Source organism: Chanos chanos, chromosome 5 (assembly GCF_902362185.1).
Source record: "Chanos chanos chromosome 5, fChaCha1.1, whole genome shotgun sequence".
Taxonomy (NCBI): Eukaryota; Metazoa; Chordata; class Actinopteri; order Gonorynchiformes; family Chanidae; genus Chanos; species Chanos chanos.
Window position 1 is genome coordinate 42054023 of NC_044499.1, and position 23555 is coordinate 42077577.

General features: G+C 39.4%; 4 protein-coding genes across 4 annotated transcripts; all 4 read right to left on the reverse strand.

The window, feature by feature from the left end:
• Window positions 1–356: 356 nt before the first annotated feature.
• rbp3 (retinol binding protein 3) lies at window positions 357–2778 on the reverse strand. The gene is made up of 4 exons (XM_030775834.1): window positions 1579–2778; window positions 1156–1346; window positions 848–990; window positions 357–682 (listed from the first exon to the last, which is right to left on the reverse strand). The coding sequence occupies exons 1-4, from the start codon at window positions 2770–2772 to the stop codon at window positions 357–359; spliced, it is 1854 nt and encodes a 617-aa protein (XP_030631694.1). The 5' UTR covers window positions 2773–2778.
• Window positions 2779–4192: 1414 nt separating this feature from the next.
• On the reverse strand, window positions 4193–6955 carry irbpl (interphotoreceptor retinoid-binding protein like). Its single transcript, XM_030775039.1, has one exon. It carries the CDS (start codon window positions 6953–6955, stop codon window positions 4193–4195), a length of 2763 nt encoding a protein of 920 aa, XP_030630899.1.
• A 2482-nt stretch (window positions 6956–9437) lies between these two features.
• On the reverse strand, window positions 9438–11823 carry gdf2 (growth differentiation factor 2). The gene is made up of 2 exons (XM_030774319.1): window positions 11377–11823; window positions 9438–11053 (listed from the first exon to the last, which is right to left on the reverse strand). The coding sequence occupies exons 1-2, from the start codon at window positions 11750–11752 to the stop codon at window positions 10146–10148; spliced, it is 1284 nt and encodes a 427-aa protein (XP_030630179.1). The 5' UTR covers window positions 11753–11823; the 3' UTR covers window positions 9438–10145.
• Window positions 11824–16191: 4368 nt separating this feature from the next.
• Window positions 16192–19093, reverse strand: gdf10b (growth differentiation factor 10b). The gene is made up of 4 exons (XM_030775040.1): window positions 19068–19093; window positions 18502–18698; window positions 16733–17622; window positions 16192–16455 (listed from the first exon to the last, which is right to left on the reverse strand). The coding sequence occupies exons 1-4, from the start codon at window positions 19091–19093 to the stop codon at window positions 16264–16266; spliced, it is 1305 nt and encodes a 434-aa protein (XP_030630900.1). The 3' UTR covers window positions 16192–16263.
• Between the last annotated feature and the right edge of the window lie 4462 nt (window positions 19094–23555).

Sequence of the window (23555 nt, forward strand, 5' to 3'; positions counted from 1 at the left end):
TTTATCAAGCTCATTTTGTATTAATAACTTCAATATATCTAGATAAAATCACACTGCCAGTTCACATTAGTGTGCAAAATAATTGTTGTTTTCAGTTCAGTCCAACTATGCTCCATCATCTGATAATTTGTGTAAATCTCTGTTAAACACCATTGCTACAATTTTGAAACCAGCACTGATTGATCAGTCTGACAGGTGTTGTAAGTGAAAATGCATCCAAGGGCAACCAAAGGCTTAGGTGCAGAGATTTTCAAGACTTTCATCTAAAAACTTTGTAGAGTACAATGCCACATCATCTATTTCAATTACACACACCCTACATCATTTGGCTACATCATCATGCCCCTCACAAGAACTCATTTCTGGCTGGCAAAGTGCTTGTTGAGAATGCCCTTTGCTGTTTCGAGGGCAGCATCAGCTGGCACAGGAATATGAGGAGCAATACCAGCACCCTCCCAGGCAGGACCCTGAGAAGTATCTGAATGGGTAATTGGAATGGCCAAGAAGACGTCACTCTCACCCACACGGAAGGTCTCTGGAGGATGTGAGGCCCCACTGGTTGGCTCACCCACAATCATGGCTCGACCAAGCCTCTTCATGATGTAGACAAATTCCTCAGCTGCTCCAGCAGTCACACCACTTGTTAGGATTATCAGACTCTTCTTGGTGCCATATCTCTTACCTAGGTGAATAAAATCCAGAATAAATCACACTTGTTTTAGTCAGTTCCCTTAGCTGAATTGGAATTGAAATCTTGGCCATGTCCAAATTTAACTTATTTTTGCAATACTAGAATGTGAACATCTTTTGAAATCTTTGGTGTGATACAATGAATAAATCATTATACCTGTAAGCTCGGGAAGAGTCAACAGTTCCCTTGTAGTACCAGAAGGTCTGTCGTAGAGCTTGTCTAGAACAATCTCCTTGTCTCCATCAAAGAAGTAGGAGCAGAATCCAGCGATTGAGGTGGTTGGTCCACCCACATTGTTCCTAGACCACAAATTATTTTCAGATGATATGATTATAAATTTGCCTAAGATCATTTCAACTTGTATAGACTGACAAAGCATCTGATCACTAGATTCTGCTTTGACTGAGGCCATGTAAAATACCAAAGCCAATACAAGCAAACTGTAAGTCCTGAAGAGCACCTACCTGAGATCAATAATCAATGCATCAGTGTCAACCACCTTTTTCCAAACGTGTTCAACAATGATCTGAGCAATGGCTTTGACTTGTTCGAAGTCCCCAAACATATCAAAGCGGAGGTAGCCAATATTGTTCTCAAACATGTCAGTGTGGAAGGAAACCTTGATCAGCTCAATGAACATCTCTGGAGTTGGATTCTGACAACAATACATAAAGATGATGTATATATATCATATATATATATATTTTAACCTGTAATCATCACCACAAGAACTATTCAAACAATAACTAAAATACCTGAATCACTAAGATTTTTGAATGTATTCTTGTACAGATATCATCACAGGACAATGATAACAGCATACAAATAGAATTAAAAATTTAAAAATCATTGCTGGTAGTATGAGATGAAAACCAAGACTTTCTCACCATTGGAGGAAGTGCAGGTGTGTTGCTGGTAGTCTTCAGACTCTTGTCCCCAGAAAGTTTCATAAGGTCAGCTGAGAGTTTTGCTTCTAGTTCTGCCTTTGTGTTGATCATGCTGTATTCACCACTTGCTAAAATTGCGTTCAGTTTCTCTGCCACATCTGCCCCAACACTTTCAAATGCATAGTTGTCTGCAACTAGAGTTGCAGCTGCCTGAACAATGGCAGGGATTTCAGCACGTAATTTAATGATCTCTACTGCAATGTCAAGGGCATCTTCTGCATCAACTTCAATATCTGGTGTAACTCCAACAATCTCCCAGCTCTTGCCAGTGACGGGGTTGACAGACTTAGCAACAGGAACAGAAACATAGAAGTCAGTGTCTCCAACCTTGATTTTCTCAATTTTTACTGATCCTCCAGCTGTTTTCTCTCCAACAATGGTGGCTCTCTTGAGATTTTTCAGTATGTAGGCAACATCCTCTGCAATACCTTTAGTGCTGTGACTGGTCAGAATGATCAAGGGCTTGGTAGTTCCGTATCTCTCTCCCAGCAAGGTTGGCATAGACCACAGCTCAGTGGTTGTGTCAGAAGGGCGATCATACACAGAGTCAATATGTATGAGTGGCTCGGTGTCTGTAAAGTAGGAAACAATGTAAGGGATACCAGAAAGTTCTCCACTGCTGGCATAACGAAAATCCAAGATCATAGCAGTAGTAGGAAGAACCTTGGCCCAAACATGCTCCAGCAGAAGTGGCCCGATCTTTTGAGCCATTTCCTCCCCGATGATGTGTTGAATCCTCAAATATGCAATGTTGGACTCCAGGACTTCAACCTTGACTGTGCCCTGGACCACTGCAATCATCTGCTCTGGTGGGAGATCAGGAAGAACCGGTGGTCCTACAGGAACATAATTTGGCTCATAGGTAACGGTGACTCTAGGATCACTGATTGTGTTCTTAACTCCCTCGGTCAGAACGTTGGCTAGTGTGTTGGGATCCGGGATGCTGAGAATTTCCGTGTTGCTGCTAGCAGCATCTATTGCCTCCTCCATACCAGCAAGTCTTTCAGGAGAACAATAGTTGTCCATAAAAATTTTAGCCATATCTATAATAAGTGTGGGTGCGAAGGCGCAGTTTACAGCAAAAACATTGCTGAAGACCAGCAGTGATACTAGCAATGCCATCGTTTGAGCCATTTTGGTTTCTTGAACCTAACTGCAATCAGGAGTCTCTCCTGCTGAACTTTCGTCCTGCAGAAAGGTTCTTTGTCTAATGAGGCCTTTTCCACAGTCAGGTTTCTGTTAAGACACACCTAAGAGGCTTTTCTTCTCAATAAAACCTTAATCTCGTTACCCTAAGTGCTTCTGTAAGACAATAACAAGCTAACAATGCATGCACAGTATGTGGCCTAAAATATACACGAGATGTAAATATATAAGAAAGCTCATGTTAAGATATTAACATCAATCTAATCTTTACATATCAGTGCTAAACTTCTGAATATGATGTTAACAAAAACACGAGTTGTTTATTATGTATTTTTAGTATTCTTTAAGGTCAGAATAAGCCATATTTTGGGGATTTCATAGCCACTAAACAAATTTGTTGTTTTATTAACAGAATAAAAGAATAAAAAAAAAATCAAAAGCAAAACAGAAAATTGCCAAAGATATTACAATGTCTTGAGTTACTTGACAGCAAACCATAATACAACTTATGGCAAACATAGTTGCGTATTTATAAACAACTCTGTTAAATCTGTTCTGGAACCCTTGAAAATGCATTAATGGGTGAATGAGTTTGATAACATGTAGATATGAATAGAAACATGGGTAAATAAAGTGTTGCTTATATAATATATTCATTATAAATGGAGTATATTGAATATACTCACACATGAGGTGTCTTATGCAAACATACCACAATAACATAGCTTTATATGTAAGTTTAAAGATAACACTAATAACAGAAATTGAAAAGTTCAATATCTAGACATAAAATAATTGTCTATTATGAAAGATGGCAGAAATTCAAAAGCAAAAGACACTTTCATACCTTTTACATTCATTCTTTTCAAACTCTGTGATTTCCTCTCTTTATTTAAATGGAAATAAAAGCATTTTCAACAAATTGCTAAAATATCAAGGTGCTTTAATTCAGAATGAATCAAAATTAATTTAGGGATATAAGAGTTTAAGTTTTTAGGTTAAAGTTCAAGGTTTAAGTTTGTTTCAAACCTGCCAAAGTTGACCAAAACTTTCCAACGCCTCCTGTTACGCAGCACTTGTGAGGCAGAGTTCCCAGATCAGATTTGGTTGTTCGTAACCAAGCTTTTTTTTTGGGACATGTCCAGTCCCTCAGAGCAAATCAAACCAACAAATTAAATGAACTGTTGGAGGCAATTTCACAGGTATTTAAAAGGACCTGCTCCTTTTCCCTAAAAATGTTCCCCATGAAACTATCATTCTTTTCTTTAAAGGTTACCCACAGATTTACGCTCAAATTCCATTTCAGTTTAAATTCTATATGAGTGTAGAAAAATTATCAGGGCAATGAAATGTAAAACATAAAATGGATTTGGTTAGTTTCCTGTAACAAGGGATTGGCAGAGGAAAATTATGACCCTGAGTCTTTCTTTTGACGTCGTGCAGCTATGATCCTTTGGGTAACATTCAGTGCATCAGTTGCTTGGGCTACCACATGTGGTTCAACGCCAGACAAACTCCAAACTTTTCCAGTCACTGGACTCATGATGACTTGGTTGGGAATGGAGGCATATAAAATGCTGTTTTCAATCTGATATATCCCACTGGAGAGGGATCCTCCAATGGTGGGCTCTCCAATCACTGTTGCCCTTTTCAGATCTTTCATCGTTCGAGTGAACACCTCAGCAGCCGATCCTGTCATGTGGCTGGTGAGAATGTATAAGTCCTTCCGAGAGTCATACCTTTGCCCCAAAATGTGGGAAAGAGTCTTTACCTCTGTCTTAGTAGAGGTGGAGTGATCAAAAACTGTATACAGGTGCCTTAAGGGTTCAGCATCAAAGAAATATGTGCACAAAAGTGGGATTGCTGTAGAATAGCCACCTGTGTTAAATCTCATGTCAATGACTAGCACATCACTGTTCAATAGCTTGTTCCAAACAAGTTTGATGAACTGTTGGCTGATTGCTTGCATAACTTCGATATCTGGCATCATATTGAGCCTCAAGTAGCCAACATTCCCAGGAAGGACATCCGTTTTGAAGACAGCATCAATGATGTGACTCACCTCATCAGGAGAGGGGATTTTTGGTATTTCATTCAATGATTCTGGTTCAGTTTCACAATAGAAAACATGCAGTCTGTGGTCATTTGATGTCTCTTGGAGATCGACAGTCAGCTGAGAAGCCAAAGACTCATAGTCAACCACAGAGCGATATAAACCATCTGTCCATTTCAAGTACAAGACTTGACTGATCTTTGCAGCAATCTCTGGAATGGCATAGTGCTTTTCTAGGAGCTCCCCGACTATCTGCACTAGGTGTTGAATATTCTTGTGGAACTCTATAATTTCGTGAGCCTGCTCAATGGAATCCTCAGCCAGCACAATTGCATCTGGAACAACTCCGCCACCTAGCCAGCACTCGCCATTGTTATCAATGAAATTTATGACAGGGACAGTGATCACAATATCTGTATCCTCTACATGAAAAGATCTAGAATGCAAGAGAGTTCCAGATGTTATCTCTCCAATAACTGTGCCACGATGCAGAGACTGTATTAGATAGGCAAATTCCTCTCCAGCAGCAGCAGTGTCATAGCTTGTCAACACATACACTCCACGTCTTGATCCATAGGATGGACCTTGTATGCTAGATAGTGTGTGTAACTCTGTGGTGGTGTTCTGGATGCTGTTATAGATGGTAAATAGATGAATACTCAGTGACGTGTCATAGAGATAAGAGAGCAGAACAGGTAAAGCATCTGAGGATCCGCCAGTGTTATAACGTAGGTCAATGACCAAGTTCTCTGTATCTTTGATTGGCTCCCAGACTTTTCTGGTGATATGGCTTTCAAGTCTGAGCAGAACCGAGGCTTCTGGGAACTTGTCAAAGCGGAGATAGCCAGTGTTACCAGTTAGTAAATGCACTTTGAATACTTTATCCACAGGGTATGGTTGTTCATCAGATGTCAAATGTGGCTCAGGACCATCTCTGATAATAACTGGTGGCTGTTTTGTTGCTGTAATGATCAGTCTAGGATCTTCTGATATAGACTGCAGTTCATAATTTAGTTTGGCTGCTAAGTCCTCTTCAGATATAACTGTAAAAAAGTCTGTTGTGACGAGATGTTTCAGCAAAATTGGGACTTTTTCTCTGAATGAGTAAAATCGTTTAATGATGTCAGAGATGCTTTTGACTGCTTTTGGAATGGTTCTCCTGACTGCTAGGAGGGTCTTTGCCTTGAGAACTGCTTCTTTTGGGTTTACAGACACAGATGGCAACACCCCACTCACTTCCCAGCTTTGGCCAGTGACAGGGTTAACAGATTTAGCAACCGGGACTGTGATATAAAAATCAGAATCTCCAATCTTTAGCTTCTCCACTTTCACTGAGCCTCCTGCTGACCTTTCTCCCACAATGATAGCTCTGTTCATGTGTTTCAAAATATATGCAACAGCCTCTGCAGCCCCCATTGTGCGCTTGCTGGTTAAAATGATCAAGTCTTTCCTTTTTCCATACCTATCACCAAGGAGAGTTGGCATAGTCCATAGCTCCTTTGTTGTATTTGTGGGTCGGTCATAGATCATATCAATAAGGAGAGGTGGATGAGGTTCAGAAAAATATGAAATTATGTAAGGAACACCTGACAGCTCCCCAGCTGTACTGAAACGCAAGTCAAAAATCATTGAGGAGGTATGAACAACCTTGTTCCAGATATTGTCATGGAGGAGACGTCCCAGTTTTGCAGCAGTCTCTTTTCCGATAATACGATCAATCCTCAAATAACCAATGTTGTTGTCCATCACCTCCAGTTTAACAGAGTTCCTAATTAACCGAATAAGCTGGTCTGTGGGAAGAGATGAAAGCGCAGGTTGCGTGATGGGAACATAATTGGGCTCGTATGACACCGTCAGTCTGGGGTCATTGAGTGCACCCTGTACTCCAGCAGTCAGGACAGCAGCCAGTGTCTTCCGATCAGATATGTGTAGGATTTCTCCGCTGCTTATCGCTTGTTGGATTGCCTCCTGCATACCAATCAGATTCTCCGGGAAACAATAGTTGTTACGCAGAATATTTGCCATGTTCAACACCAGTGCTGATTGAAATGAAGCATTGAGAACCAGAACATGACAGAGGATAACCACCACAGCAGTAGAAGTCCGATACCCTGCCATCTTGTAGAGTGTGTTTGCTTTAAGTTGTTTTAGTCCGAGTTTTTATCCATTCATTCAGAGAAGCAGATGAGACTCTTTGCATGACCAGGTTTTGGACAACAACAGCCTGATAAGAGGCTTTTGCTCCAAATAGACCTTTAATCGTATTATCTTTGGTGCATCAGCCTAACATTAACGGGCAAAAATTATTTGAAATGTTCCACTGGATATTTACAGTATTTTGTTCGAATACTTCACACTGAGGCATAAGTATTCTCTAAAATTAATTAATGCAACAGAATGCATTTTCACTAATTTGAGTATTTAAGCTGAGTTAACCTGAGAAAACCAACGTCTTATGAATGATAGTAAGCTGATATCAGACCCACCTGGTATACACAAGGCAACTGTAACAAGGAAATATGTACAATATAATTTAAAGAAAAAGATCTTTGACAGAAATTTTTCATTTTTATTTTACATGGCGGAACAAAAAGATTTATCTGTTTGATTCATGTGTACAGAAACTATTTAATTCAATATAAATCTTCAATTTTTGTAAAGGTATTGCAGTGGGACTGAGAGAAAGTGAGGTCAGGTTTAAGAAGGTCATGTCTGGGTCAGGTGCTTGGAGGTATGATTGCAAAGTTAATATGCACGTGGCCTATCCTAGGACAGCATGTAAAGTACAGATTTGTTAAAAATCACTAGAATATTTCAGACTTAAAGAATTTCATTTTCAGAGGGTGGTATATTTAATAAGTCCAGTTTTTCTTTCTTAATGGGTCAGTAGATTTGAATTCATGTTCAGTGGATTACATTTTTTTAAAAAGTGGCTGGCGAATTCCTTTTCCTCACTCCTATTTAAATATCTTCCCCAACCAGACACTTAGGATTGTGAGGAATGGTGAGAACTGGGCCGTTTGCACAGGGTAAAATGACATAACTTCACCCTTGCAACACTAATTGGTACGATATAATGTTAATCTTGCTTTATCTTTTAATACCTTGTATCTTATGCAATCCTGTCTGCTGATTCCTCTGAGCCAATCGGAATGGAGAATTTCATTTTAAGACCGGAAGAGGGTTGTCCAGTACTTCCAGCCAGAAATGTTTGGCACCTTGGACAGTGAGGATAACCAGGCAGAGGAACCAAATGAGACAATTGTGACATAATCTTTCAGAGCTAATATCTGAGCCCAGGTCCTCCTTTTTATTCAGGAGAAGTATTTATAGGTCACGTCTATATTTGCTTTCAAAACAAATTACATAAGTCTGTTAAAACTTCTTGCTTTGCTTTTGAAAAACCACCTTATATCGTCAAACAAACTGCTCCAAACACAAATGGAAAATGAACAAGTTTTAATTAAACTTAATACAGACAATAATCTTGTTAAAAACATTTCAGGGTAGGAATACAATACAGTGAGCAACTCGACAAACAAATTACTGATACCAAATAAATTGTTATGACTTATGATTTATAGATAGATTATTAAATATAGTGTACATGTTTTCTATTGCAGATATAAAAGGGATAACGCACATTTTATTTGCTCGTTTGTTTATTGCAGTATCTGTGTGAGTAAAAGAAATACAGAGGGTTAGGAATGTGGAGTGGTGTCATTCATTGCCATCAAGTGTGTATGACTGATATTTTTTTTTTTGAAAGTCTGACTTTTTCTTTTTCTTTTTTTTTTCTTTTGAAAATGTTTTTAAAATATGAACTTCATATCACTGTCCTTTGATTGAAAGTTTCAGAAATTCAACATGATCATAAATATATTCAAAGCACAGAAACACAACACAGAAAATCTATGCCATTCCTCTCATTTTCACTACGTCTACCCCTCTGGTTGAAACACTCTGTTCCACCAGCAGAGAGCACTCCACTGTTTGCCATTAAAACTGCTGATGTTCCTCAGTATTGATCTATCTTAACACTATTTCACTTCAGACATATTCTTCTATGAGCTTATTTGTGACATATGTGTAATAATGTGCTGGAAAAGCTTTGATGAATACTATGTCAAGGATTAATGGTTTTCACCATTATTATATCATTATATAATATTATTTAAAAATATTTTGTGGTTAAATAATATAATAACTGTAGACATTCGGCATGTAATTACTGCTGATAAAATCAGTAATTTCACTAATCAACGACCCTACAGTAAGGCATATGCTGAGCAGTTGGTATGGCACTATGGTATGCACATTATTCAAACTAATGTAATTTATATTACAACATAATTGAAAAAAAGCCACCCCAAATTAAATTAAACACTGTATGTACAAAAGCAAATGTAAAAAGAGGAGAACTTTGCACAAACACAGAAACAGCACAGATATGCACAGAGACATGGCTAAAACTGCAAAGCAATATTTGGAGATTTAAAAAAAAATTGTATATATATACATGTATGTGCAAGTACCTCATAGTGTGTTATAACTAATCAAGCATGACATGAAGGAAATAATGAATAATGTTTTGAATATGCAATATATAATGCAAATGATATTTGGAGATTTTTTTAGTATTTGGAGATTTTCAAAAATTATTTACGTGCAATTAATTAATGGCATGTTATAAGTAATCAAACATTTAAAAGCAGTTTGTTATTTTCTCCAACATAAAATGTAACATGTAATGGATAATGTTTTGAATATACATTATGTAATGCAAGCAATGCTGGTGCCTATGAATTACATGTTACATTTTTAATTACACTCTCAAAACTGCAGCAACCATAAAATTAGTTATGGAATCACAGATTTGATGAAGTAATGTTTATATCCTGTCAAACCTGTTATATCTGACATTACATCTTGTTTCTGTTCAAAAATGGTGACATTAGCAATTATAAATTTCTCAAACAGTTCCATACGTTTGATAAAGCCTAGAATCTAAAACATCAAATGACCATCCAAGTTTACACAGATGTTTTGGATTTCTTCTTCATATTGAAAAATACATCTCAACATAGTTACAATTTGGCGTTTTTCAACTTCCAAGCTATGTTAAAAAAAAAGCAAATGGATATATGGCTGTAACAGTTTCAACATCAAATATTTATGCGTTGATTACCCAGATCATAGAGCCACTAGGGGGCAACAACACTGTGAGTGCACCGAACATATTACTTATTAAATTAAGAAACAAAAAGAATGAACAAACATACTCTACAGAAATATATACAACATCTCACTACCTACATCCACACTCAGCCACTTTCATCTCCTCATAGAGGTGTCGTACTGTGATGACACCATTCTCTTGGTACATCACTGTTATCGGGTCCAGTTTCGTGGGGACGCAGCATGCCATGTTAGCCTTTTTTGGGTTGCTTAGGTTAACTAAAGCTTGGATGATGGCATGTTTGGATGGGCTTACTTCATCTGTCAGAGGGAAGTAGCACACCCCCTTGCACTCATAGGCATCATACTCTGGTGGAGCCACAATCCACTTGTCCCAACCAATATCTTTGAAGTTGACTCTCAGAGAGGTTCTTCGGCAATAGTTCTTCCGCGCATGCCTTTTCTTCCGTGGGTGGTTGATAGGATCCTGGTTGCTATCATCCTCTTTGAGATCTGGCCCCAACAAGGCCCCTCGTTCCTCAGGGGCCCTCGTTCCTTGTTCCTGAAGTACCATCTCTCTCATCTCCTTTTTCAGCTCTCTCTTTCTACTTTCCAAATCATCAGAGAATACAATCAGAACAGCTGAGGTGTTATCTTGCAAGCTAAGGCTCACATCACAACCACCACTTTTTAAAAAGCCACAGTCTGGCTGTTCTATCTCCACCTCCAGCTCTCCTCCACTGCGCCCTGAATGAAACCAGCCCTGGATGGCAGCAGTCACATCAAAAGCCAACCATGAAGATTTGGTCTCAGTCAGCTCTTTTCCATCCAGCAGGTGCAAAGTGGGTTGGTTCAGTTTGTACTCCACATCATAAATATTAATCAAGGCTATAACTTCATCACAGGTTATAATATCTGAATCCCATGTGGTGAATAACCTTAATTGCATCATAGTGACCTCTTCATGTTGGGGGACAGAAATGTTGAAAAGAAGTCTGTGTTTTGTCTTGTTGCCATTTCTTTCAGAATGAGTTACATCTAATGAGGATGAGGAAGATGAAAAAAGTCTCAGTAACAGAGTATTCCATTTCAAAAAAAAAAAAAAACCCCTGTAAATGTTGTAACCTGTATTGAATATAACTGTATTGACAGTATTCTTATAGTAATAATGTCTGAGATAAATAATTCACAGTAAACAAAGTCAGAACTGATAGTTCAATAGTTAAGATAAAAATAATAGATTTTAGATAACAGATTTGCTATTTTAACACAGTGACACTTTTCAGGGATTTTCACTATAGCAGTGAGTACCTTGCTTTGGTCTACAATTCAGTGCACAGCAGCTTTGCCTGGGTGCTCACCTTGTATTATGAAGCTGCGAATGACATCAGAGCGAGGGATAGAAGACTTGTCAGAGGCATACTTGTTGTATAGTTCAACCATAAATTGAGGAGGATTGATTTTGCTGTGCTCCTGGGGTACACCTGATAAATTCAGATTCCTCAGAAATTCCTTTTTCATGGTTCCTAGAAAGCTCTCCAAACTAAAATTCAGTTCTTCTTCCTGTTCATCATCTTCTTCTTCTTCTTCTCCTTCTTCAAGGTCATGCTCCACCATCCGCAAGAACTCAGTGTATTCCCATTGAGTTACATCACTTAATGGTTTGCCGGTACAAGATCCAACTGACACTGCCAAACTGAGGCAGAACTGGAGGACCAAATATCTTGAGCTCTGCATTTTCAGACTCTTCAGACTCCTGGTTATATACTTGTTCTATGCTTTCTTCTGACTTTCATTTGAACAAGAATCATTGAAATTGGGATTCCCAACACCAAAGCCCTTAGTCCTGGGTTCACTCCCATGCTCTACAGTAAACAGCACACACTCTTGACAACCAAAATAGTAGCACAGCAAGTCTTATCTGAACCATTGATGTCATGTTTAAGGTTTTGTTAACATTAGGGGGCTTGCAGTTAATGAAGGTTCTATAAACATTTGACAGACTTTGTGGCCTAATGAGTACAATTCTGGTAATGGGACAGACACAGTCTCAAAATCATTTCCTAATTTTGTATCAAAATTAAACAATGCGGTGTCAAAACTACTCTTGACAAAAATATGAAGTATTGGATGCTGGCAGGGAGAAGGACATCTATAAATTTGATTTTGTAAGATGCCCTGAAAGTGTATTTTTACCACTAACAAAATCAGCTGAAGTGAGGAGATTAAAAAGTGATCATAGCCATAAGTACTGCTCAGTTAAAACTTTTACAAGTCATAGATCCATTCTTTGTGCTTTGATGGATTTCATCGTTGGGGGTAGATGTTTGTGGACTTGAGGACATTGGCCTATGCTCTGTTACTTTATGTGGTTACTCTCTAAAACAACTCATTAGATTTTGGACTGTCAGAGCAGCCTCATAGCCCCAAAAAGGATATTTGAATTAGGAGTATGTATCCCAGAAATCCTAAGAACTCTGAATATGCGACAGACAGTTCACATACAAAACATGGTCAAAACATGGTCTGAAACATTACAAACAAAAATAAAAGTAAACAACAAAAATAAAGCAAAAACATAGACAACTTAGAAATGAACAGCTTGCTACCAAAATGACTTATGAAAAGCCTTGTTAATTGTGATGGAATAATAAAGGTGAAAATCACAGCACTTCATGCCAGACCTGGACAAATGTTAGCATAGTTGATGCCATGAAATACAAAATGTTTTGTGAACATTTTTAAATGTAAAGATGAAACTTAAACAATGGAGAAATGTAAACTTACATTTGAATTGTTATCAAGAAAAACATTTGAACAAAGATTAAAAGGCATAATATGGCCTGGTCTTCAACAATGACTGGATATACATTGAACTGGTCACCACAGTGTAGCACTTTTTATGGATTATGGTCTTTGGGTTAGTCTGAAATATTAGTAGTTAATTTCTAATCATGTGACACCAAAGCACTACATTTAATGATCTATTTAATTTTTTTTGTGCTGGGGGCTCCTCTCAGCTTGCACAATGATAAACTAGCATTCAGCTGACAATTTGGCATGACAGCAGAGAGAGGCATGTGGTTGGCAAGCTGGCCAGGCTGATTCAAGTGGCACCGCAGGTCTGGGATGCAGTCAGTGGCGAAGTGGAGGTGGTCCAGTGGCGGGCACACCTGCAATAGCTGTCTGAAGAGGAATCAGCAGAGCTGTGTGTGCCGCAATGGTCGGGCAGTGCCAGTGCTGAAAGAGTGTGACTGACTGTTTGAAGGCAACCAGTCGAATGAATAACAGCTGGATGCACTGTGATGGTGAGGGTTTGAGAGAGTGTGGCCATCTGCTTAATGGCAGCTATCCATCAGACCAGTGGAATGACAATGCTGTGACAAGAACCAACCAAAGGGGTCACCAGTGATGGTTGCCTACTTAACCAAGTACAATGGTGAGGGCCCTTGGGGCTTGCATTGGGGGGAAAGGCATTAGAGGTGTTTCTTGATGTACAGCCAGAGGCATGTGGGCAGACCCTGGCACTTAAGTAAACACTGCAGTGCTTGTTTGGCCAGATATGAGTGAAGGTGCATCAACTGTAGATCCTGCTGAGCTGGCTCTTGCTGAGTTGGGGATGATGGCCACAGAGCTTTGGTCCATGTTGCAGCAGGTCCACCCCAGCTATCCAGAGGCAGTGCAGGAGGACTTTGCATATAATACATGGTAAGAGTCCACTGACTGCTCCCGTGCCCCCCTACAACCCCTCTACTTGGGAGCCCCCATGAAGTGAGTAGGCATGAACATTCTGGGACCATTCCTGAACATAGATGCCAGCAACAATTGTACTCTTGTGATCATAAATCACTGTATCAAGTAGCTTGAGGAATATCTGGTGCCAGACCACAGAGCCACATCAGTGGCAGAGAGGTTGATGGAGAAGATATTCTGCTGGTGTTGCCACCAGAAGAACTGCATAGTGACCAGGGTGATAGAGGAGCTAAGCTGTCCTTGGTGGCAGAATGTGCATCATGCCACCCCACATGCAGACTTACTGCCTGTTGGAGCACATTAAGAGGATGCTAACCATATAGCTGTCCATTGTCACCATACAACACCAGAGGGACTGAGACTGGTGAGCTGCTTTGCTGTACAGGTCCGCTGGGTTCACTCTTGTGATTAGAGAGCTGGGCACCCTGAAGAATTTCAGCCTTTGGAGGGCCTTAAGAGCTGGAAACGCAGGGCCCACATAACCGCGGGAGCTGCTGCAATGTTTGGGGGCGGTCCATACCCTTGCTTATGAACATCTGGGCCCTGTTGAAGGGCACCAGAAATGCTCCTGACATGCATTACCAGGGGAGTCACTTATGGTCAGTGAAAAATCAGGCAGAGCCCCAAACTGGGGCTCTGCCTGATATGGCAGGTGGGTGAGGCCAGATTCATTGGTTGCCAGATCAGTTGAGGTGTTGTGCCAGGTTTGGACAGGGGTGTGCGCCAAGACTGCTTAGCACCATAACAACTCCAGGGAGCTGACCTGTGTAGTGTTCTTACCTAGGGCTGCATCCAGCACATCAGAGAATTAAAGGAGCGAAGGGGGGCAAGGGAGAATCCCATGAAGTGCCAACTGCCCCAAAGACTGAGGGACTATAATCTAGACTACTGGATTACTACAGGGTTACTGAACATGTTTTGTGGGTCATCCCTAAGGACATCTCCTCAAGGGGGGGGGGGGGGGCGCAATGCAGCAGTGCACCTGATAATGTCTAAATAGAGTGTAAGGAGTTCAATATTAAACTAGGTGAGGATTGCTGTGTGTGTTGAATGCACTGGTGCTGTGTGTTGGTTAAGTTTGTACCTTCACTGTGTTTACATAGAAATAAGTATATCCTAACTTGTGATGATATTCCAAGTGCAATTTAAGAAAATGTTGTTCTGGACACTGCCTTTGTAAAGGCAAAGTTGAAAAGAATAAGCTCTCTCTTAATTTCTTTTGTCTTGCTTAGGCACTGTAGTGACAGGAACCACAATATGAAAAAGGCAGTGCTGATAGGTTCTCAGAATTTTGATTCACAAGAAGAAATAAATCAACTATATAAAACATATAATATGTAATACATATAATGTATATAAAACAATTAATAAACAAAATAGGTTCAAAGAGACAAATACTCTGTGCTCACTCTGTACTAGAACATTCATCTACATTTTACATTCACATTTTGCCACTTGGCACAAAGTTTTGGACAAAGCAGCTTACAAAACAACACAATGAATAGGCTTAAATCAACACGTCTCAGTATGTGATCAAATTTTTTAGTACTTCTTAGTATGTCTCAGTATGTGATAAAAACTCATTGTAAAATTGGGTGGATCAGTGGCATAATTTTACACAGTGTCTCTAAAAACAGTACAAGATTTCTGTTGAAGCCTCAAATATGATGCTGCAAGAGCATCATAGATTCTTGCGCATGTGTAACATTTAACAAAGACAACTGTGGCTTTGTCAAAATTATGTTTATTGTCATGGAAGGTCAATATTTCACTTTTACGCGACATTATCATTATGCATAAACGTAAAATTGTCACAGTGTGGGCTGATATTATTTATGCCTCAGCTTTGAAAAGATCTGCAGTCAGTCAATGTAACACCGTGCTGATGACCAGTTGGCTCAATGTGGATCACTTAAAACTAACCTGGGAAAAAATAATTTCCAAGCCCCATGTAAACTGGAGCACTAGGTGGCAGCAATGTGCTGGGAGTGCTTTAAAGTGGATTTCTGAGCGAGTAACATGAGGATGAGTGTTCATAATTAGAAAAATGCCATCTTTTCCAAAAAGAGAATTCACTGGTCAACCATGATGTTCATAAAATGAGTTTAACCTGTCTAACCCTCAAATTGGGAGCAATATAAAAGATCTTTTTTTCCAAGAGCTTAATTTATCAGAATAATATTTACATTTTATGTAAGTTCCCCACTTTACTGTCAAAATTCTCAGAAGTTGTTAAATGTTATATTCTCTCCTATTTGATAATTAGATGAAACTGTGTGAGCGTAGACTTTGTATCTAGTACTTATAACAGTTCTGAGATTCTGAGATCTTTAGAATACAAATAAAATGGAAACCAAAAGCCAATACACAGTCATGTCATCTCTAAAATGGCAACATGCACTTAATGTGAGGAGTGGTCTCGAATATCTGTCTTGCAGAGGGTTCATTGTTTTGTAGGTTTATCCATGGTATTCGTCTAGAGGTATTCATTGCTGTTATCTACAGGCACAGGTTTCCACAGACATGCTGTGGTAGACCTTTACCACCATATTTTTGCTGGTGTCTAAGTAAAGAACAGGCAATGGACTCATCTTATCAGGAACACAGCAGGGTTCAGGAACACCAGGAACAATGCCCACTGCCCTCACAATGCTCTGGATAGTCGCATGATTAGATGGACGCCCAACCTGGATGAGAGACAAAAGGAGACATCATCATGGTACATTAGAAGTACAATGATATGCTGGCATCTGCAGTCAGACAGATTTTTCTATTTTAAATCCACAACAAGTCTATGTTGAATCCAAATATGCCATAGTTGTGTCTAGAGGAACATTTGTGACAGTGGTTGAGGATTCATTTCTAAACGGTGCCCTTAAACCCTACAGTCACAGGGACAGACTGAATAAAAGTAGTCTTTGGTAGGGGATTGTTTTCTCCTATAACATGTGCTGATGCTCTGACCTTGGAAATAGGGAATCCACATGTTCCTGCGCAGTAGTAGGCATCAAATGCTTTTGGTGCCAACACCCATTCGCTCCAGCCAATGTCTGCGAAGTCTACTCTCAGATACCGTCTGGCACAGGCTCGTGGCTCAGTCAACTGTTTGCGTCGAGCCTTTTTCATGGTCTTCTCATCGAAATTCAGTTCCTGAGACCTGTTTAGCTCATCACCACTGTCCTGATCCTGTCTTTCACTTTTGTATGAAGATTTTGGCTTTAGTGGAAAGTAAGTGCTATCCCAAAGGCCCTGGCTCTTTAGATCATTGTACTGGAAGTCAGGAAGATAATTATTCTGTAAGTGGTCTGCCTCCCTTTTGACCCTGGACCCTGTTGAGTAAGTGGGTGGCCCGGCACCTCTTTCCTCAGCAACTGGAAAAGGGTTGTACCTCTGTAAGCTCATGGCAACACTGTTTGGCTCGGTGATTAAAAGATCATTAGCGTACACCAAAATATATGGCAAGCCATGCGGAGAAAAGCAGTCCTGTCGTCGCTGAGGCCTCTCGCCAAACTGAAGCTCAGCTGAAATCAGGAGCTCATTCCGAGCACGGGCCTCTTTGATGATAGAGGACATATCTCTTATCTGCCAAGAGCCCTTTCTATTAGGGGCAAAAATGATGTGCCCCAGATGAGAGGGAATGGCGGCATTTGGGGAGGTGGACCTCAGGATGAATTGTGCAGGAGGTACGAGCGGTAGGTGCTGCATGCGACAGGAGGCCCCGCGGGAATGTTTGCATCTCCACGCACGTGGACGTGCATGTTGGTCCAGGAAATGGAATGTTGCGGACAAGATCACCTCTGACTCAGGGATGGAGGTCAGATTAAATTGAAACAAGATCTTGCTGTTGAAGATTGCTGAAAGACATGTTGCAAAGACAGTTACAAACATTCTCCTGTTTTTTTTTAAAGGTGAGATTTAACAGTGCTGTCAGAACCAAACACCATACTCTGTTTATTTAAAAACTGGTGAAACTGGAATGGATTTAATTGCCATTAAACATCACCCCTGAGACACCAATGTTGTAAACAACACATTTTACAGTCTCAGTTCCACTCCCTACAACACTATGGTTTTACAGGGGGCTTATAATGAAAAGATAAACTTTGCTTCTGAACCAATCCATGCCATATGGAAATGCTTAAGTGAGCACCCCCTCTGTGTGAGTCTCTTTTGCCTAATAGCCTCTAAGTGTAATAAAATTGACGATTGTTGCCTCATATCTATTGTGCATTGAACCATCGAATCAAATAAATCTCGCAGAGATATAATCTCCTTCCTAAAAATAAACGTAATGACAATCTCTAGAATCTTTTACATTGTAACGTAAATACATGCCAGAATTGTCTAAAGCAAGGGAACGGATGTGTATACTTGTACAGAGCATCCACAATTCCCAGCGCTGATTTTTTCGCAGGATAAATGCAGGATAGTTTTTGAATGCTTACATTTGCCTGTAGCGCAACTATCTATGAACTTCAGGTGACGCATACGTGATAAACTATACAAACAGCATCTCGGTTAATGGTCTATAATGGTCTAACAGCCATTTCTCGCATCTTATCAAGATGTATAAATAATCCTCCTGAATATAATATTTTTCAGGATTAAAGACATATCTAACCACAGTGTCATAACATCAGTCAAAACAAGATTCTTTCGTCAGCGTATATGAAACTTCTAACAGAATTCTCTGTTTATTAATTGCAGATTCACCCGCTTTTGAAACTACTTACCTACGACAGATTTAAAACTCCTAGCGGTATTGATAACTTGGTGTTGACGAGGGTCTTTAGTGAATTTATCGTAAATTTTGTACATGTTTATTGACATCATATCCCGAGTGGGGCTGTCACACGCTGTGGTATCTGAACCTCGCTCTGCAGCTGACCCGAGGCTATCTCCATCGCCGGGGTCCGCTGACGCAACTTCACTGATGCAAAGAAATAGGAAAAGATGTGCCAGACACAAGGGCGTAACTTCCATATTTCAGTTTTAGATTATACTTCGGTCAAACATATCCGACGAAAAAAGATCACTATATAACAACAGCAGAAAGTTACGAAAAGAGACGAGAAAACTCCCAAGATAATCCTTCTGTGGAGGATTGTGATAGAAATCAGTTTCGTACGCTGCAGTTTGTAGAATTATTGTATCCTGTCTCGTGTGTAATAGTCCTGTAGACTTAGCTGCTCATACACTTGTTTCTTCGTACCGCCAGAGGCCAAGGGGTATTGCTAAAGCGGTGACAGATGGTGACGTTCCTATAGGCCAGCCAACGGGAGCCTGAACCGCATTTTACCGTCTCTCCTCGACACGGGTCTGCATATTTGAAATTATGAAGTAACTTGTTACTCTTGTCTTCATCAACGAATAATAGAAGAGATGAATTACTCTAAATTTTATAACCGTAAAATGTATTAAAATTTTATCGCGAAATATGACGCTTAAAGTGAAAAATAATATTTATTTATTTCACAAAAATCACATCTGTTCTACCCCGAGTTCTGTATCTGCTGGGAACAAATTGCTATGTTGAAAACGGTCATGTGATATTTCCAGTATGTAATATTTTGTAGTTAGGAGATCTTTTTTCAGCTCTACACACAATTTTGTAGTGAGACTGAACTACACATCACTACAAAAAATCCTGTCTCGATCGATCAAGACAGGATTTTTTGTAGTGATGTGTAGTTCAGTCTAGCAAAACAAAAATCCCACAACCGCAGTGATGACAAGATGGACTGCAAGGGTCACCGAGTCATAAAAATACCTTCTATTGGCTGAACTGTGTTTTAACACCCAGAGTGTATATGTGTTTCTCCTTCGATTTTTAGCAGTACTAGAGCCAAGGTCGTTTTTTAAAAAACATTACCTAACAGAGCACTACTTCCATTTATTTGCTCTCATGCACAGTACCTTTGACAAATTAGGCATGCATTTTCAATACTGTGCAGGGGGAGAGACTAAGAAAAGTAACAAATCTCAACTTGTTACAGCCTTTATGCCTGTCAAATTAACTTTATTTAGCTCCTCACATCCATGTCCCCTCATTTTTTATGGAATTTGACATATTATTCTTGAAAATGTTCTCCGGAGGCGAAGTGTTCCTTGAACATTTTTTTGTTTTGGATTTCAGAAATCACAATCTTTTGATCTTCTTTCTTATTAAGTGGAAAATAAACCTTGGAAGAAGTGACAAGCTTTAGTTTGGTTGATTGCTGTATGGTGTTTATGGAAGTTTTCTGAAATAACAAAGGTCTTCAAAGAGAGATCACTCATTATGGGTGTCTTTTGCTAGAAAACGACAAATGTGTCTGGTCCTCTCCCAACCCATTTGTCCTACCTGCAGTCCAATGAGGCTTTTTTAGGTTGTGTCATCCCGTGCAGCATCATATATATTGAAAATCATTTTAATGAGTGTATGAGGACTTGGATCACAACCTTTTTGTTTCATTCCCCAGATATTTGCCTCAGGCATTCATCTGAACTGAAAGACAATGACAGCTATGTTGATTTTGGCCACACACCAAACTGATCTCTTCCCAACTGATTTTCTTATTACTGGTTTTTATTAAATGAGCATTTGGCTGATTTGGTCATGGATGTCTAAGAGCCATGAAAACCTCTGTTAACCAGCTTGTCTCTGCCAGAATATTCATGTTTAAGTCACACAGTATTCATCAATGTTTGTCCTCCTCTCTCTCTCTCTCTCTCTCTCTCTCTCTCTCTTTCTTTCTCTCTCTCTCTCTCGCTCTCTCTCTCTCTCTCGCTCTCTCTCTCTCTCTCTGGTTCACATCAGTGTCTGGCAAGAAGAAGACTGTGTCTGAAAGCTCTTGTCTCTCAGAAATATCCGGCTGTCTCTTGCATTAGCATAGTGGCAACCGACCATGCCAGCAGAGAGACTAACAGAATCCACCAGAACAAAAACTTTCCCTGAGGGCATTATCTTCCTCCAAGACATCTACACTTTAACCAGTTAAGATTAATCTGTGAATTGATGGCATTTTAGGCTTACACAATTGTCAAAATCCTCATGTTATGACTATGAGGTTTTAATTTTCATTTCTTTTTTTCTTTTCCGGAGGCTCTGTCCCATCTTAGTAGACTGCAACCCTGTAAGTGGTGAATAGAGCTTTGACCTAACTCTGCAGGCTGTCAGTTGTGTGGATGAAAAGTGAATCATCCATCATTAGGAGTCAGACAGTTCTGGGCTCAGTAACAAAGGTAATGAGGTGAGAGTCCCATGGTACACTGGCCCCAAGAGACAAGCAGCTTCTGCAGAAATAAAGTACAAGAACACAACCGGTTACCTTGAGCTTATTCTCAGATGTCATCTTTAAACAATTTGTTTAACAAAGAGCATTCCTCACATTTTCTTTCTCTACTCAAAGAAATAAAAATAGTCATTTCTTGTAATTTTATTGTCAGAAATACATTTTTTCAAACCACTGATGAAGATGAAGCACAGACTCCTTGAGGCATAGTGGCATCAAGAAAATGTCTTATCCTGTGGTGAAGCCATTCTTTGTGCTAGAATGGAATCTCTGTGTTAAAGAGGGTCATTTATCTTGTTTTAACTGTATAATGTTTTTAATGGTATAGGGTTAGGTCTGTATTATCTTTCTCAAGACAAGTGATGAAATGTTGAAGGATCAACAGTATGACATTGTATGCAAGGAATTTACTGGAAAAAAATGCAGATTGAAAGAGAGCAGACAATGTCATAAAATACAATGACCAATACAGCGAACAAAGTTTTAAGTCAAAGCAACAAGGTATATTTGTGTAGACCATTAAACAAATACCATCTTTTGAACTGAATCAAAATGTCTGGCTTTTTTATTTTTTACCCAGAAGCAGAGTAAAAAATCATTTTATGTAATGAAAATGTTTTAGAAAACCATTTAGATAGTAAACCAATCTGACTTAAAGCACATCTTTAAAATGCTGAGAAAAAATTACCAAAAAAATTCTGGATACAGCTATTATTCACATTAGAGGATTGTCATCAGTGAGGACATGGTGTGTGTTTTGCAATGAAACAGCTGCATCTGAGAGGCCATCTGTTACTGCTTCTTGCAGGGCAGCAAGGCAAAGCAGAGGCCAGTAAGTTACTGGCTCCTATTTTGTTTATCCATATAATGACTGATGAGGAAAGCATGATTGGTCATAGACTGTAGTATTTCATCCTTACAGTTATCAGTCACTTCAAGGGCTTCCAAACAAGAGGGCCATTTACTCATCATCGTTCCTTCAGCAAGACCATTACCCGCCACATTTAATGCACCAAATGGCCTGACCACTGGCACCATTCTCTTCCTCACCCTACATCCTTTCATTTAACCAAACATAAATCAAGTCCTGCTCTGTGACTTTTGGGCTTAAGGGGTGCAACTGTGAAGTGATTTTCCCCTTTTTGTTTCTCTACCCATCGCACATCTGCCTAAGCACAGTGTGTTAAAAGATGCACAGAAACTGTGAAGTTCTTAGGTGGTATGGAATAGCTTTAACTGTGTAATTCTGAATGAGTCATTTGTTGAATCAGCGCACTTTCTCATAACAAAAAATACCATGTAAGAAGAAAAATTTTACTATAAGGTCTGTTTTACTGGTTCAAGTGGTCTGCTTGTAAAATAGTATTTTAGTGTCTTTAAAGAGGACTTTACATAGACTCCAGGCCAGTATACTTGATTGTATTTGTTTCAGAAGGAGTTTGCATTTTTCCTGGCTGAGAGAACCACAAACTGCACCTTAAATATATTTAAACGTAATGTCACCATGCTAAATCACATGGGTCATGTGATTCATTTGAACAACAGATAAGACAAACAATTCAATCGTTTATTCATTTGTTCATTGGCTTGGTCCTTGGTTCATTCATTAGTTCATTCATTAGTTCATTCATTGACTCATACACCTACTCATTCAATCATCTACAGGAACATGCAAGCACCATTTTTTAAAAAGTACACGTGTGAAGGAGTGAACTGAATGAAATTCATTATTGTCATTATCCTTCAATAAGAGAGGTATTGAATGTAAACTGCTGAATATACCTGCTATTTGTGAGTATCTTGTGATCCATTAATGTGGATCAAAAGTCAGGGACTGTCTCTCTCTCTCTCTCTCTCTCTCTGTCTCTGCCTGTTCATGCATATCACTGAATTTACTTTACCTCTGACAGCTGAGAGTGCTCAGCCTCCAGCACCAGGGAAACTTTGACCTCTGGTTTGTTGTCAGTCAGCATTAGTCATGGTTTTCTTCATAAGGACGGGACTTTGAGCAACATACGCTACTTAGCTATTATGCCCAGTGCCATAGGTGCTTCTATGTGTAAGATGAAAATCTGTCTGTTCTCTAAGAGTTACTGATAGTAGCACTTTGTGATTCTAGAATGCACAGATGTATGACCATTCTGTATTTTCATTTAAATGTTCTCACACAGAGGTACATCACATAGCCTACCCTGAAAATAGTGTTAAAAGGGCTTTTGTAACTGTTGTGCAAATGAAAGGGCTTTACAATAGGTCTGAGCACAGCAATGTTTCCCTTATCTCTAATGCACCGGGACATATTTTGAAATAGATGCAAACTAATTTTTTGCTTTTATGTTGGTCAGAAAAATGGTTCGGTGTGAGTGGAAAGCTGGGAAAAATGAAATTGGTTGTCTTTGTGCTTTGACTATCTCAAGTGAGAGATAGTCTTAAACCAGGCCAGAGCAAAAGCAAAAACTCTCGAGTTAGATCATGAGAGCGCACAGCTCTTACATTTATTAGATACAGAACTT

What these genes read in the sequence shown, in the direction of transcription:
- irbpl (XM_030775039.1), bottom strand. Translation starts at nt 6,955, where the DNA reads ATGGCAGGGTATCGGACTTCTACTGCTGTGGTGGTTATCCTCTGTCAT.
- gdf2 (XM_030774319.1), bottom strand. Translation starts at nt 11,752, where the DNA reads ATGCAGAGCTCAAGATATTTGGTCCTCCAGTTCTGCCTCAGTTTGGCA. An exon ending in TCGCAGCTTCATAATACAAG is followed by an intron (nt 11,054 to 11,376) that starts GTGAGCACCCAG and finishes CATCCTCATTAG; the next exon opens with ATGTAACTCATTCTGAAAGA.
- gdf10b (XM_030775040.1), bottom strand. Translation starts at nt 19,093, where the DNA reads ATGCAGACCCGTGTCGAGGAGAGACG. An exon ending in ACCCGTGTCGAGGAGAGACG is followed by an intron (nt 18,699 to 19,067) that starts GTAAAATGCGGT and finishes TCTTTGCATCAG; the next exon opens with TGAAGTTGCGTCAGCGGACC. An exon ending in GTGGATTCCCTATTTCCAAG is followed by an intron (nt 16,456 to 16,732) that starts GTCAGAGCATCA and finishes TCTCTCATCCAG; the next exon opens with GTTGGGCGTCCATCTAATCA.
- rbp3 (XM_030775834.1), bottom strand. Translation starts at nt 2,772, where the DNA reads ATGGCTCAAACGATGGCATTGCTAGTATCACTGCTGGTCTTCAGCAAT. An exon ending in CACCTGCACTTCCTCCAATG is followed by an intron (nt 1,347 to 1,578) that starts GTGAGAAAGTCT and finishes TATTGTTGTCAG; the next exon opens with AATCCAACTCCAGAGATGTT. An exon ending in GACTCTTCCCGAGCTTACAG is followed by an intron (nt 683 to 847) that starts GTATAATGATTT and finishes TTATTCACCTAG; the next exon opens with GTAAGAGATATGGCACCAAG.